Consider the following 13,733-nt stretch of genomic DNA (forward strand, 5'->3'; position numbering starts at 1 on the left):
TTTTTCTCTGGTAAAATCGTAGAAGCTATAGGTAACAATAAAAATTCGTTAATGAAAGGTGTAGTCTTGGAGGCAGATCAAGAAAACTTTCTATTAAAATTACAGAATTCAATCTATTCCTTTTGATTTTTTTTTTTTTTTTCATTTTCCACCCAAGTGGGACCTAGACAAGAATAAAAAAAGGACAAAATCGTTCTTTTTAAGAAAAAAATTTAGTAATTTTTTTGCTTTTTTAATCTTGTCCAATGCTGAGAAAAAAAAAATGGATCTGCATAAATTTACAAATATGAATGTTAGCTTATATGTGTTTGTCTGGTTCTAGTTAAAAACCTGATTCAAGTAGCGCTTATATAACCGACTAAAAATATAATTTTTTTTATAGTCAAGTAGAAATGTGAGTTTTGACAATTTTGTGTCCACTACAATTGACTAAAATCATGAAATTTTGTTTCTAGAACTGTGCTCCTGGCTTCACAAGGGCTCCATCTGGGCCATGGTTGGGTCGCTGTGTTGAAGATGTGCCAGCTGTTTGTCCCGACGGTAGCTATGGAGACCCTGGAAGAGGTGTACCTTGTCAGCCTTGTCCTTGCCCTCATTCAACTGGTATTTCGGACGAGCTCAGAACTTGCTATCTAGACACAGACGGTCAGGTGACATGCAATTGTCCAACTGGCTATGAGGGTAGAAGGTGCCAGCAGTGTGGTGACGGCTACTCTGGTGATCCAGTCACAGGGGAAGCTTGCAAGCCAGGTAATTCGCCTTTCTTGGCTTTGTAAACATTTCATGCTAAGTAAACTAACTAATCTCAAGGAAAGTCTCATGTTAATTTTTCAACTGGAATAACAGTTTAAAATTAAAGGAGATTAAACAACAATGTTGTTTATTTTACTAAATACATGGATAAATAATCGTAACTCTTTTAGAAAATCTTAGGGTTCCAGCTATTTTTCCTCAGACAAAGAAATATATATTTTAAATAAATAAAAGTGCAAAAAAATTTGTTCTTATGATACAATCGGGCAGTTAGAATGAAAATCGTCACTTATTTGCTATTGTTATTATTTTTATAACTATTATTAACCTACGAATTAAGATACCTGAAGTAACAACACAATTAAATATCCAGTTTTAGAAGGTCCGTTTCGACGAATACATAATATAAAATGTCACATACAATAGACTGATTGTACTTACCACACCTATGGGATCAATTTTTTTTTTTTACATTGGTGTCAATTGAAGGGGTTAGGAGTTAATCCCTCCCCCAAAACCCTGATTTTTTGCCCCTTACCCACGATTTTGGAAAATACGTTTTTTTAGGGTATTGTCATCTAAAAAAAAAATGCCTTTTCTGGTATTTAAACTGAAAAATTGAAATAAATGACAAAATTGCCCCTCCCCAGATTTTGATAAATATATCCCGCCCCCTCCCTGCAGATTTTGACAAAATTTATCCCGTCTCCCTTAGATCTTTGTGAATTGACGTGACTGCTTGTTTATTCATGTAACTTGTTTGATTATCTTTTTTTATCTCTTTTTTTGCACATGGGTGCTTTAAAGATATAATCAAAACCATAGTTAAAAAATGATTTGCAAAATACTTATAATTTTCAGATTTCATTAAAGGAGATTAATATTAATTAATTTAAAGCCCCTCTCTTTTAGAACGTAATATCAATGTAATCCTGACAGATATAAAAAAAAATCAAATGAAATATATTGTTACAGGAAGAGGGTATTTTTAGAAATACAAAAAAAGTAATCATAACAATAACTTTATTAGTAATAACAGTGAATTTCCTCAAGAAATCAGATTGTTCTTTGCAACGCGACTTCTTGATAATAATAAAGGTCTAACCATTATACTAAGTAAGAAGTAAATTATTAATTTTTTAGACTGGATCTTACTTATTCTATTTTGAACCCCCCCCCCCCTCTTCGTCAACTTTTTAAAAAATATTCAATTTATATTCTTAAATAGATTTAAATTGCACTTTGTATGATGCTGCTCAGAAAATGAGGTCTTAGGATGAACTCAAACATTTGCCTTATGTCAGGTGTCGTCAGCTATCTGTCATTATCTTTTTTCAAAAATTTTATATTAACAAGTTGGTAACTTATGATTTTTTTGCTTTTTAAATTTATTTGTTTAAAAAAAAATTTATTTTGCTAGAACAAACACTAACTATAAGCTATCAGTATTTAGGCTCTTATTCATTTTGTTAAAAAACAGTGAAATAATTTAGTGTTACGTCAGATGCGCTGATGTCGATGTCCAAATTTTTAGTTGACTTTTACAGTAGACGATGTGCTGTTGAATAATGCTGACCCCCTTTTATTCTTATTTGCTATGTTTTTTTTTAGAATAGAAAGTTACTTCCTTTTGAATGAGGAAAATTTAATTCGGTTGATTCTTGCAATGAAAGAAATATGAATGGGTTGTTTTTTGCCAGGTAGTATAATATTTATAAATATGTTTAGTTTTGTTTTTATGTTTTCTTTTTAATTGTTTGCGATACTAGTTGTATCAATATATTTTATAGTTGACAATCTGCTGTCAAATAATGCTTTCTCCCTTTTGTTTTTGATCAAAATAAGCTATCGTCTTTTTCATTCTATCAGCATAAAGTCAATTCTAGTAAATAATAAAAATGCTATTGGCTTGATTTTTGCTTGGCATTTTACGTTCTTGGGTATCTAGTTTTTTCTTTATGGGTGGGGGTAAAGTACTTAGACAGTGTGAAGTTAGAAAATAGTTCGTACTACATAATATGCGGAATAATTGTACCTAAAACATTAGGCATACAGGCCTGCTATACTTTAACCCCCCCCCCTCCCCAATGTGCAAGTATATAGCCCAAATTTGTTTCTGAAGTATTATATTTTTATTTACTTGGCATTATTTTTACTTGGCATTGATTTTTACTTGGCATTATAGGCTCTTGAGTATCTAGTTTCATTATTATTTTTAAAATAAAATTAAATAATAGATTAAAAGTTTCATTATTATTTTTTCTTTATAGTTGTTTGCGACATGTCAGGAAGCACCTCTCTTGATCTGGTTAATGGACAGTGTCAGTGCAAGGTAATAATTTTGACCTTCTAGTAGAGTTTGTTTTTATAGAACAGGCATAACCAATCTTACTAAAACTCTATAAAGTAATTTGGTTACCCTTCGTGTCTAAAAATAAAACTATTCAGCGGGACAGTACACAGTGTTTCTGTGTACTGTGTACTGTGTAATGTACTGCTGGAGTAAACATTCTTAAAAAGCCTTTTGGTGGGGCTATTTCACTGACTAATGGTTTTTTTTAATGTGTATGAATTTTTATACAAAATTAATTCAATGGAATGTATAAATTAAACGCTAATTAAATACATATAATACACAATACAAAGAGAATAGTAACTTAGAAGAGTGAAAAAAAAAAATCACAGACTCTAGTGTTTGGCGTTTCTTTTGTTTTGATTTTTGCGTAATAATCAGGAGATATTAGTGTCCTTAATGTAACGGGTAAAATTAGTGTTGTTACAAGTGTCTGATCTCAGCTCTAAAAAACAAAAAAAAACATAATTGCAAATTTTGAAAACAAAACTTTAACCCCAAAACCTAGATGGCTTGTGTTGCTTTTTGTAGACTCTAATCTAATGCCAGTGTCTACTTTTATAAGATACTCTTTGACACAATACACAATCTATTTAGTACATTATTTAATTTTTTATTATGTTAAATAAGAATCTTAGGAATATTAAGGTAAAATTCTAGTTCAGCTACTTTTGCTTTCTTTGAAAGGGGTTAGGTTAGGAAAATGAAACTTTCAGTGATGGGTCTACAGACTAAAGTATGCCCTAGGAAGGTATTTTAGAGTGCCTACCTCTACTTCTTCCCTCTCTAGAGGGCAATGACCTCTGATGACCTTTGAAGAATTTTTTGCTATGGAGATAAATTCTTACAAAACAGATCCTCTGCTTAAATTGAGTACAATAAAACTGTTTTCAGCCTCAAAACTTTGCTCAATCCTAATTTATGAGGTTTCAAAGATCTGCTAAGACATTTCCTAAATTTAGAAAAATAAAAATTGATATGGCTTAAAATTCTATTCAATTATCAGGAATTGTATTTACAGAAATAGAACCAGAGAAAATAAAACTGATAACAGAAAATTAGGGTAAAATGTTGTTTAGTCAAAATTTCAATATGTATTGACCTGTCAAGTAGACAAATTTTTAGACTTAAAAATCAGAAGAAAGTTAACATGGAAGCCTGACAATACCTTCCCAGGGTATCTTTTTGGTCCTAGATTCATTACTGAAAGTTTCATTTTCTAACCCAATCCCTTTCCAAAATAGCAAGAAGTAGTCAAACTAGAATTTTATCAATATTAATTTTTTAGAAAAGAAGTATATTGTGGTCTCAAATATTAGTATTTTGATATTGTACAATGTAGCAAGATTAATCGCTGCTCTGCTAGCCAAAAAGAATCAAATTTGACACACTCTATTTTCTGCTGTCTTGTTTTTGTTGATAATCATTTTAATGCCTATTTTTGATAATCATTATAATCATTTTAACCATTTAAGCTCCCTTTGCTCTAAAAACATATAATCGCCCATTATTCTTGGAAAAGGAAGTGAAATATCTAGGGGTTATAATCGGGGTTACAATAGGGGAAAGGGTTATAAAATAGGGGTTATAATAGGGGAAAGCTCAGTGTTGTGATAAGGCAAGGAAAATCACAGCTTGCCTAATTCAGTCTTAACGAATGGTTGGAAATAACTAGGGCTCAACCCTCAATAAGATCATGTATTTATATAAGACGATAACTAGACCGATTCTGTCATATGGCATATTGGTTTGGGTCCCTTGTTTTTTTTTCAAATGGAATTAAGAAACAACATTAAAAGTTAAAACGAGCAGGAACTGTCTTTTATGTGATGGAGGGTGCTTTTACTCCAAATTTTTGTCAATGTTGTTCCCATCAAAACTTGGCTCTTTAAGCTTCAGTTAAAATTTTTATAATAACATTCTGATTTAAAAAATGAAGGATCTTTAAGACATAAAAAACATAGTGGTGTAATTTTCACCGACATCATATTTCTCCCCCTCCCCACCCTCTTCCTGTGGCTTAATTAGGGGGGGGGGGATACATTGGTACGGAAGATTCTAAGTAATACTTCTTAAGGGGCACCTTGGAGAGTAGAGCAGCAAGAGCGGAGGGTCACTTCTAAAGTATATTATGACCACGGAAGAAGAAGCGCCGACTTATGAAGACGTTGAAATCACCGTTCGACGTGTGGTGGTAGATCTTGGTCTCAATTTTGACAAGACAATTGTTGGTAGCAAAGTAGAAGGTGCTACTGTATAACTCCCAAGGTCTGCTAACCAAGATTTGTTGGAAAATATTTCTATTGAGAAATTAAAATTACTTGCTAATCCCAAGTCTGCTCCAGAATTTTAAGCTGAAGAAACTGAAGAACCTTCGAATCTGGATAATGGCTCATAAAACTCTCAGCAATGTAGCTGCAACCTAGTAAAGATTGAAAAGCCCATAGTAACCGGTAGTTCAAAAAGACGTTCAAAAAAATGTCTAGAGAGAGAATTGCAAATTGAAGCTAATTCAGGAATTGCAACTTTTATTTTAGTTAATCTCTATAGTAAAAGCTTATTGCGAAAGCAATTTTATATCATTTTCGAAAAATAACCTTGTAACCTCTCGAAAATAGCATCAGTTCAGAATGAAAGTTGTACCATTGGAATTGACATGGCCAAAGTCCTGTAAAAAGAAAATTACAGTCTCCCACCTTGAACAATAAGGAAATTTACTGTTTTACATAGGAGGCACTAGATGTGTCTCCTTATTTTACAAGAAAAAGTATAAAACAAACATTATTATACAAGATTTGATAGCGGAATGATTTGAATACTTGCCTGTGGCCTTGGTAACTTAGACTCGAATTGGATAAGACACTTTTTTTCTTAGAGAAGACTTAGAATTTAAAAATAATAAGCATAATTTTTTTAGACTTGTTTTCGAAATAGACTTAAAAGTTGAGGTTTTTTCATTTATGTATTTATAGCTTGAATCAATTTCATTTCTATGTTATTTAAACTCCAATACATTTTGCGCCTCTTGTTTTCATCATAGATTCTGGAGAGAAAAAATGTTCCATTTTGAAAAAACGTTAAAAAAAGATATGTATTGATCTATTATAATCTAGTTTTTGAGAAGTTGTAGTTACTTGCATTGTCTCCGACTGTTCCTTACTACGAACTGTTTGATTAAAGTCCCAAACATTCTCAAATCTGAAGCATTTAAAATCGATAAATTTTTAAATGATTATTCATATTCTTAGTTATATCTTATATAACTAATTGAATAATGGAAGAAAATAGAAGAAAAATATAACGATGATAAAAATGAATAGGTAACAATGTATTGTAATTTTAAATGATGATGAATTTGCTAAGGTACCTTAACAGTGGGACAGTTTTGTTAAAATCCTGGTGGAGGGAGGTACAGTCGGTGCCAATTTTCCCAAATCAAATGGAAATGATAGTGAAAACTGAAAAATGAGCCATATAGTGCCATAAAGTAAGGATATTCAATAAAAAACTGACCCGTTTCTGTGGATGTTTGAATTTTGCAGGCTAATCTTAATTTTGACAAGCTTTTTTAATAAACTAAATTTCAGCATGGGGGGGGGGGCAAACCAGGTTCTGAGTTGGAGGCAAACTAGGCTCTTGGTGGTGGACAGTTGCCCCCTTTCCCGTAGCAAATTACGCCCCTATGCCTTAAGTCTATTAAAATAAATAGCAGCAGGAGAATGAGCAATAAATTAATTATACGTTTGTTTAAATGATTTCTAGGAATCTTTTCCACAATCAGCCAACCTGTTGTAGTCCTTTATAATCTTGATTTTCCTATGGTGCGACACCTCTCTTTTTAGCAAGAGAGATCGTTTTTTTAGTTCCCCCTTTCTTTCTTCCCCTTCCTCTGCCTCTATCTGTCTCTTTCTCTTTGTCTCTTCTTCACGCTTAGTCTTTTTATTTATCATTGTCTCTTTTGTTATTTATTCGAGAACGTACTATCAAAGCTAGCGTTCTGTTTATGCCACTAGTATTTTTTGCGGATTAGAAACAAGATGAATACGACGAGGTTGTTTGAAACATTATTTGCCTGCGAACGTGTTTTTTCTTGGGATCGGTTATTTAAATGAATCCTATATTTAATCCGAGAAACTTTATTTGATTTGCTGGAATTTCTATATCCAAATTGAAACAATCCAAGAATCAATCAGGTTCCGTTTATATGTCGCTTAAGTGCGCTATCTATTAAAAAAAAAGTGAATTTACGGATGGAAAGGACTAACTGTATCTGATATTTTATTTGCTGCTTTTGACTGGATTTCATTTTGGTAAGTAATAAATTTTCTTTTATTTAGACCTTTTATGTGAATATTCTTATGTGAGGACACTATCGACGTACTCTAAAAGCTATGTAAAACTTATTATGCAAATTAGTCTTTATAGTACTTTTTGTAGTGATATTATAAAACTTACTTAAAAGACTTCCAGTTCAGTGATTGCGTACGAGAATTTGCTGCTCCTCAGAAGTGATATAATCGGCGTTGACTGACTAAGCTAAAGCAGAGGGACATATTTGGTTTTTCAATTTTTTTTTTGTGTTAGACTTGACTAATCAAACATCGTGTCAAATCACCATGGATCATATCAATGGTTTCGTGAGTCACGGTGCCACAAGGAGCCGTGATTCACGTCGGGTGCATATAATCCATAACCCATCGCATTTTCCGCTTGGATCTATGCTTAATTTCTGAAACTAGATTTGTGATGGGGTAATATAAGTTCAGCTTTATGATAGGCCAAGTTAAAAAGAATTTTCTTGTTTTTACATAGAAATGACTTACTAAGTTGCGAGCGCATAGTACTTTGCTTTGAAAATCGTTATCGAATAAGCTACCGATGATTCATAGCTAAAATATCATATCTACTTTTTTGAGGTTTTCAAAAGAATAAAAAATAAAACAAGGTCTAAAGAGCTTGAGATACGAGGCTTAATTGTAATAACAGATTTAGGCCTATAGCATCCGTTACCATATGTCTTGAAATCCCTTTTTTCAATTACACAAAAATGCATCAGAGACACATACTGTCCATCTGTGGTATTACCTTCCATGGGTAATATACATAGGCATATAGCTTTTACTTAGCTGAATTTATATAGCTAAAACTACAAATAAATTAGATTCGTTTCTTTTCTTTTTTTTATCGTAACTTCAATATGTAGAAGCAAATAATTCAAAACTTGGAAATTTAGTAGACCCACCTAGTCTCTAGGCTGCTTAAGACTTGCTTAAAGCAACGTTACAGCTTAGGTTTTATGATCATAGAGGACTAAAGGACAATTGTCTTGATGGTTTCTGGCTGGGGTTTTTGCTTTTGTTTTAAAAAGACCTGAAGTTAGCTTCACATGTTCACAGCTCTTTCATAAAAAAATTAGAAAATTATATCAAAATTGCAACAACTTGTCTGAGAGGATGTTCGGAGTAACCCAAGAACTATGTAATCAAATGTTATTTTATATGATCTTCTTTAAATTTTTTCTCTAGTGTAGGTAAAAACAAATTATAATTCTTAATATCCAAATCTTTTAAAATTTCCAAAGCCTTTCTCATAAAATTATCTTATATGAATGGTTTATTTTAATTAACGAATTAATAAAAATGAGTAGACAGTGTCTTCTCTCCCTTCGCCAGTACACTTGCAAAGATTTTATCAGTTTTGAAAATTAGCTAAAAATCGATAGAACAAATTATTGTATAGGTGACTCTGGAATTGTTTGTACTTAGTTTGATACAGCTGGAGTTTATGTTATTTTCAGTTAAAAAAAAATATATTCATTATTCAGTTATTATTCAGCTTAAAATATGTTCATATGACTGTTCATTTATGCAGTATTTTCATTTCTCGCACTTCTAACACATTCACTTATTTTGAATAGGTTAAGTCAGCTCCCTCACATGTTTCACGCTAATGAAATCTCTCCCATTGGCTGCATAAAATGCTTCTGCATGGGAATTACCAACGAGTGCTCGTCGTCAAAGCTCTATAGAGATCAAGTATGTATTCTTTTTTATTGGTATCTTTTTGGATGTGCAAGCCTTTTGTTTTTATTAAGTCAAATTGCTGACTAACTATCCTAAATAAGTATTTCAGCCTCATAAAATTAGATCAAAACATAGCTAAAGCAGTCCTGTTTATAAAGATGAGAAAATCTTTTCTAGGAAACCTTTTCAGGAAAAATTCATAGAATCCTTTGGGAATATTATTAGATAAATTTTAAGAAGCATTTAACTATGGTTCAATCTGCGAAAATTCCACGTATTTTGTAGTAAAAAGCTAGAAATGCTTCATGAATTGAAATTGGGCCTAGCTGATAGGGACACTGTTTACATGATACCCTAATAAGGGCAAATGACATGGCCGGCTTCTCATTTTTTTTAGAACGGATATTTTTTGCCAATCCTTGAAAAACAGAAAAGCAAAGCGACCTTTTATCCCCTCAAATTACTACTACTAATAATAATAACTCACTGTAGGATCAGGCTGCCTGAGGCCGAAACAGCTTCGTGCACTCAATTAAGTTTAACACAGCCTCTCAAATTAAGTTATTACAAACCTAAAATTTGAACTAGCTAATTTTTTAAATCCTTGATTTTTATTACTCATGATGAGGTAATTAAGCCTTAGAAATTATGAGTTTACCAAATCTAAAAACATTGTCCAACGTTTCTCTTACATGCTATATTTTCAAATTGTTCGATTTTAATTTGCTCAATTTTAAAACACATTTACTGCTTCTTAATTAATCTTAGCAGACTTTGATGCCTGGGCAAAATTATAGTCACACCTATCGGTAAAATACAAATTATGCAAGACTTCAGCACCAATCACGCATCCCAGTCTCTCGAGTTGAACAATGTTAAACGTTCAAGCATAAAATGTTCGAATGACGATTCAGAGATAAGATTTAAGGCATAATTTTTTGAAATTGGAAAAGATGAGAGCTTGGAGCCGCAGCTTTCCTATATGCAAGACGAATGTGACAAAATACACGTTATAAGTTGGCAATCGCTGGGTGCAAATTAGTGTCGATACAAGCTTTTCAAACCAATTTTTTGTCTTTTTCAATTTTCTTCTTCTGTAATACAAACATGGCGTTAGAACCAAATAAAAACACTCATTATCGAAAGAAATTGGCTTTTTTTTCTATCAGCAGATCGGTCTATAGTAAGGCCCTGGCAAGAGACTTTTTAGTACCCAGAGTTAAATCTGTCCTAAGAAAGTAAAGATTCATCAACCAAACTAAAACGTTAATGGGTTAAAAGCAATTAATGCGCTAATTCCCAATTGAAAATCAAGGCAATATGTTATATTTTTTTTTTCGTCAAATTACTTAATTCTTATAGTTTGATTTTCAAATGTAGACTCTATGGCTCAGGTTCTTTGTTGAAACATTCTTTTTATTGCTGTTGTTCTTCTTGGTCATTTTTTTTCTAACTTGGATTCTAAATGGTACTTCAGGGGCTTAATTCATATATGTAAAAATAAAAGAACAAACAGAAGAATCGTCGTATGTCACAAAATGTAATCTGGTGCCGTACTTAAAGTTTATTTTTGACTCAAATTCTTGATCATGGAAGGGCTCTTCAATTGAAATTTTTAGGAATATCAAATCTTATTTTAATACTGTTCCATCGATTTTAGTTTCAGGCTAAATATTTTATAGAATATTGAAAATTCATGAAGAAACGTGAAATACTCATCAACACTTTTTTGTATTTCTTTTTTCTTCCATGGATTGCAGATTGGATTTCAAAGAATTTTTTTATTTTAGGAAACCACAATATTTGTGAATGACGATCATGAATTCACTCTTATTGATGTCAATCAAAATCGGCCACCAGTACATTCACTGCGATTCAGCCATGAGACCAAAGAAATATTCTTCCGAGATTTCAAGCGCTTACCGTCCGATATTTACTACTGGAAACTTCCAATCCATTACACTGGAAACCGAATATCGTCTTATGGAGGCTTTCTAAATTACACAGTTCGATACGTGCCCCAGCCTGGAGGACAGGGCTCAAGAAATACAGCACCAGACGTTGAGTTTATTGGAAATAATTTGAGACTGGTCTATTTTCACAAAGAGCCTCTTTCTCAGAGTAAACTTAATCTTGTGTCTGTTCCCATTCATGAGAGGTATTGGCAGAGAGATGATGGCTCACCAGCTAGGCGCCAGAATATGCTACTTGTACTTGCAGATCTTGAATCAATGATAATAAAAGCAACATATACGACTAATACAATAGAAGTGGCGTGAGTATCTCTTCTTTTAGCTCAATTACGGCTTGAACTTTTTTAAATTAAAGCAGGGTGATGAGGTGCCACATGTTATTTACTTTGAACAGGTTGTGGTAATCAAAATTATCAGTATCAAGAAAGAGTGACTAAAATGGCTTGAATATGTCCTTGGGATGCAAAAAGACACTGCTGCTGGGACGGTTGATCTATATGCTCTGCAATGGGCAAGAGATATGGTAGGCGTCCTAGATTAGGATAGAATGAGGAAGGGAAGGGAAAATGTCCTAAAACCTTTCTGTACATCTTTTTAGTTTGCAGAAGTAGAAGATTGGACAGGATTAGACGGAGAGGGTTTGAGGGTTGGTTGGTTTTGGATGTCTTGAAGTTGGTATTTAGGCAGACTATCATCAATTTTTTCTCAGGTACGATTTGTTATTTTTTTTAGCAAAGGCTTATAGATTAAATGAATCAATAAGAGACAATATTGATGATCTGAATTTGAAAACAATGTAAATTTATGAATGATTTGAATAACTTGAATACTAGTATTTAATACATGTATTTCTTCTATGCTTGCTAAGGGTAAAACAGGGTGCAATAATAGCATTAAGATAAGCCATGTTTAAGAACGGTATATGTTTTTTTTATGGCACTTGGTATTAACCAAGTGACATATAGCAATCGCCAATTCTGTCGGTCTGTCGGTCTATCTGTCTGTCGGTCCCGGTTTTCCTACTTTAGCCACTTCCAGGTAAGCTAGTACGATGAAATTTGGCAGGCATATCAGGGACGGGACCAGCTTAAAGTTGAAATAGTCGTTTTCGCAATTTGACCATCTGAGAGGGGGAGTGGGGGGCCGGTTAATTCGGAAAAAATAGAAACATTGAAGTATTTTTAACTTACGAAATGTTGATCAGATCTTAATGAAATTTGATATTTGGAAGGATATCGTGTCTCAGAGCTGTTATTCTAAATTCCGACCGGATCTGGTGACATTGGGGGGGGGGGATATTGGAGGGGGAAACTTAAAATCTTGGAAAACACCTAGAGTGGAGGGATCAGAATGAAACTTGGTGGGAAAAATAAGCACATGTCCTAGATACATGATTAGCATAACTGGAACAAATCCGCTCTCTTTGGGGTGGTTGGGGGGGGGGGGGTAAGTCTGAAAAATTAAAAAAATGAGGTATCTTTAACTTACGAACGGGTGATCGGATCTCAATGAAATTTGATATTTAGAAGGATATCGTGTCTCAATGTTCTTATTTTAAATTCTGACCAGATCTGGTAACATTGGGGGGGGGGGGGTGGTAGGGGGAAACCTAAAACTTGGAAAAAACTTAGAGTGGGGGTATCGGGATGAAACTTGGTGGGAAAAATAAACACAAGCCCTAGATACATGATTGGCATAAATGGAACGGATCCGCTCTCTTTGGGGTAGTTGAAGGGGGGGGGGGGGTTATTTCTGAAAATTAGGAAAAATGAGTTATTTTTAACTTACGAACGGGTGATCGGATCTCAATTAAATTTGATATTTAGAAAGATATCGTGTCTCAGCTCTTATTTTCAATCCCGACCGGATCTGGTGACATTGGGGGGTTGGGGTTGGGAGGGGGAAACCTAAAACTTGGAAAACACTTAGAGTGGAGGGATCGGGATGAAACTTAGTGGGAAAAATAAGCAAAAGTCCTAGATACATGATTGACATAACTGGAATGGATCCGCTCTCTTTGGGGTAGTTGGGGGAGGGGTTAATTCTGAAAAATTAGAAAAAATGAGGTATTTTCAACTTACGAACGGATGATCGGATCTCAATGAAATTTGATATTTAGAAGGATATCGTGTCTCAAAGCTCTTATTTTAAATCCTGACCAGATCTGGTGACATTGGGAGAAGTTTGGTGGAGGAACCTAAAATCATGGAAAACGCTTAGATTGGAGGGATCAGGATGAAATTTGGCGGGGAAAATAAGAAGAAGTCTTACGTACGTGATTTATATGATTGGAATGGATCCACTTTATTGGGGGGGGGGTAATTCTAAAAAATAAGAAAAAATGACGGATTTTTAACTTACGAAGGAGTGATCGGATCTTCATGAATCTTCATATTTAGAAGGACCTCGTAACTCAGATCTCTTATTTTAAATCTCAACCGGATCAAGCGTAATTGGGGGGGGGGCAGTTGGGGGGACCGGAAATCTTAGAAAATACTTAAAGCGTGAGATCAGGATGAAACTGGATGGGAAGAATAGAAACCTGTCTAAGATACGTGACTGACATAACCGGTCCAGATCTGCTCTCTTTGGTGAAATTGGGGGGGGGGGGGGTAATGTTAAAAATTTAGG

General features: G+C 33.7%; 1 protein-coding gene across 19 annotated transcripts in view; it reads left to right on the forward strand.

Annotated features, from left to right (window-relative positions):
- Positions 1-13,733, forward strand: part of LOC136039341 (basement membrane-specific heparan sulfate proteoglycan core protein-like) — a 392,752-nt gene that overhangs the window by 248,726 nt on the left and 130,293 nt on the right. For all 19 annotated transcript variants that reach the window (XM_065722975.1, XM_065722972.1, XM_065722979.1 and 16 more), the window contains 2 exons: positions 456-750; positions 3,024-3,085. In XM_065722975.1, coding sequence (XP_065579047.1) covers positions 456-750; positions 3,024-3,085 — 357 coding nt within the window. The remainder of the gene's footprint in view (positions 1-455; positions 751-3,023; positions 3,086-13,733) is intronic.

The sequence above is a fragment of the Artemia franciscana genome, chromosome 19 (assembly GCF_032884065.1).
Source record: "Artemia franciscana chromosome 19, ASM3288406v1, whole genome shotgun sequence".
Lineage (NCBI taxonomy): Eukaryota > Metazoa > Arthropoda > Branchiopoda > Anostraca > Artemiidae > Artemia > Artemia franciscana.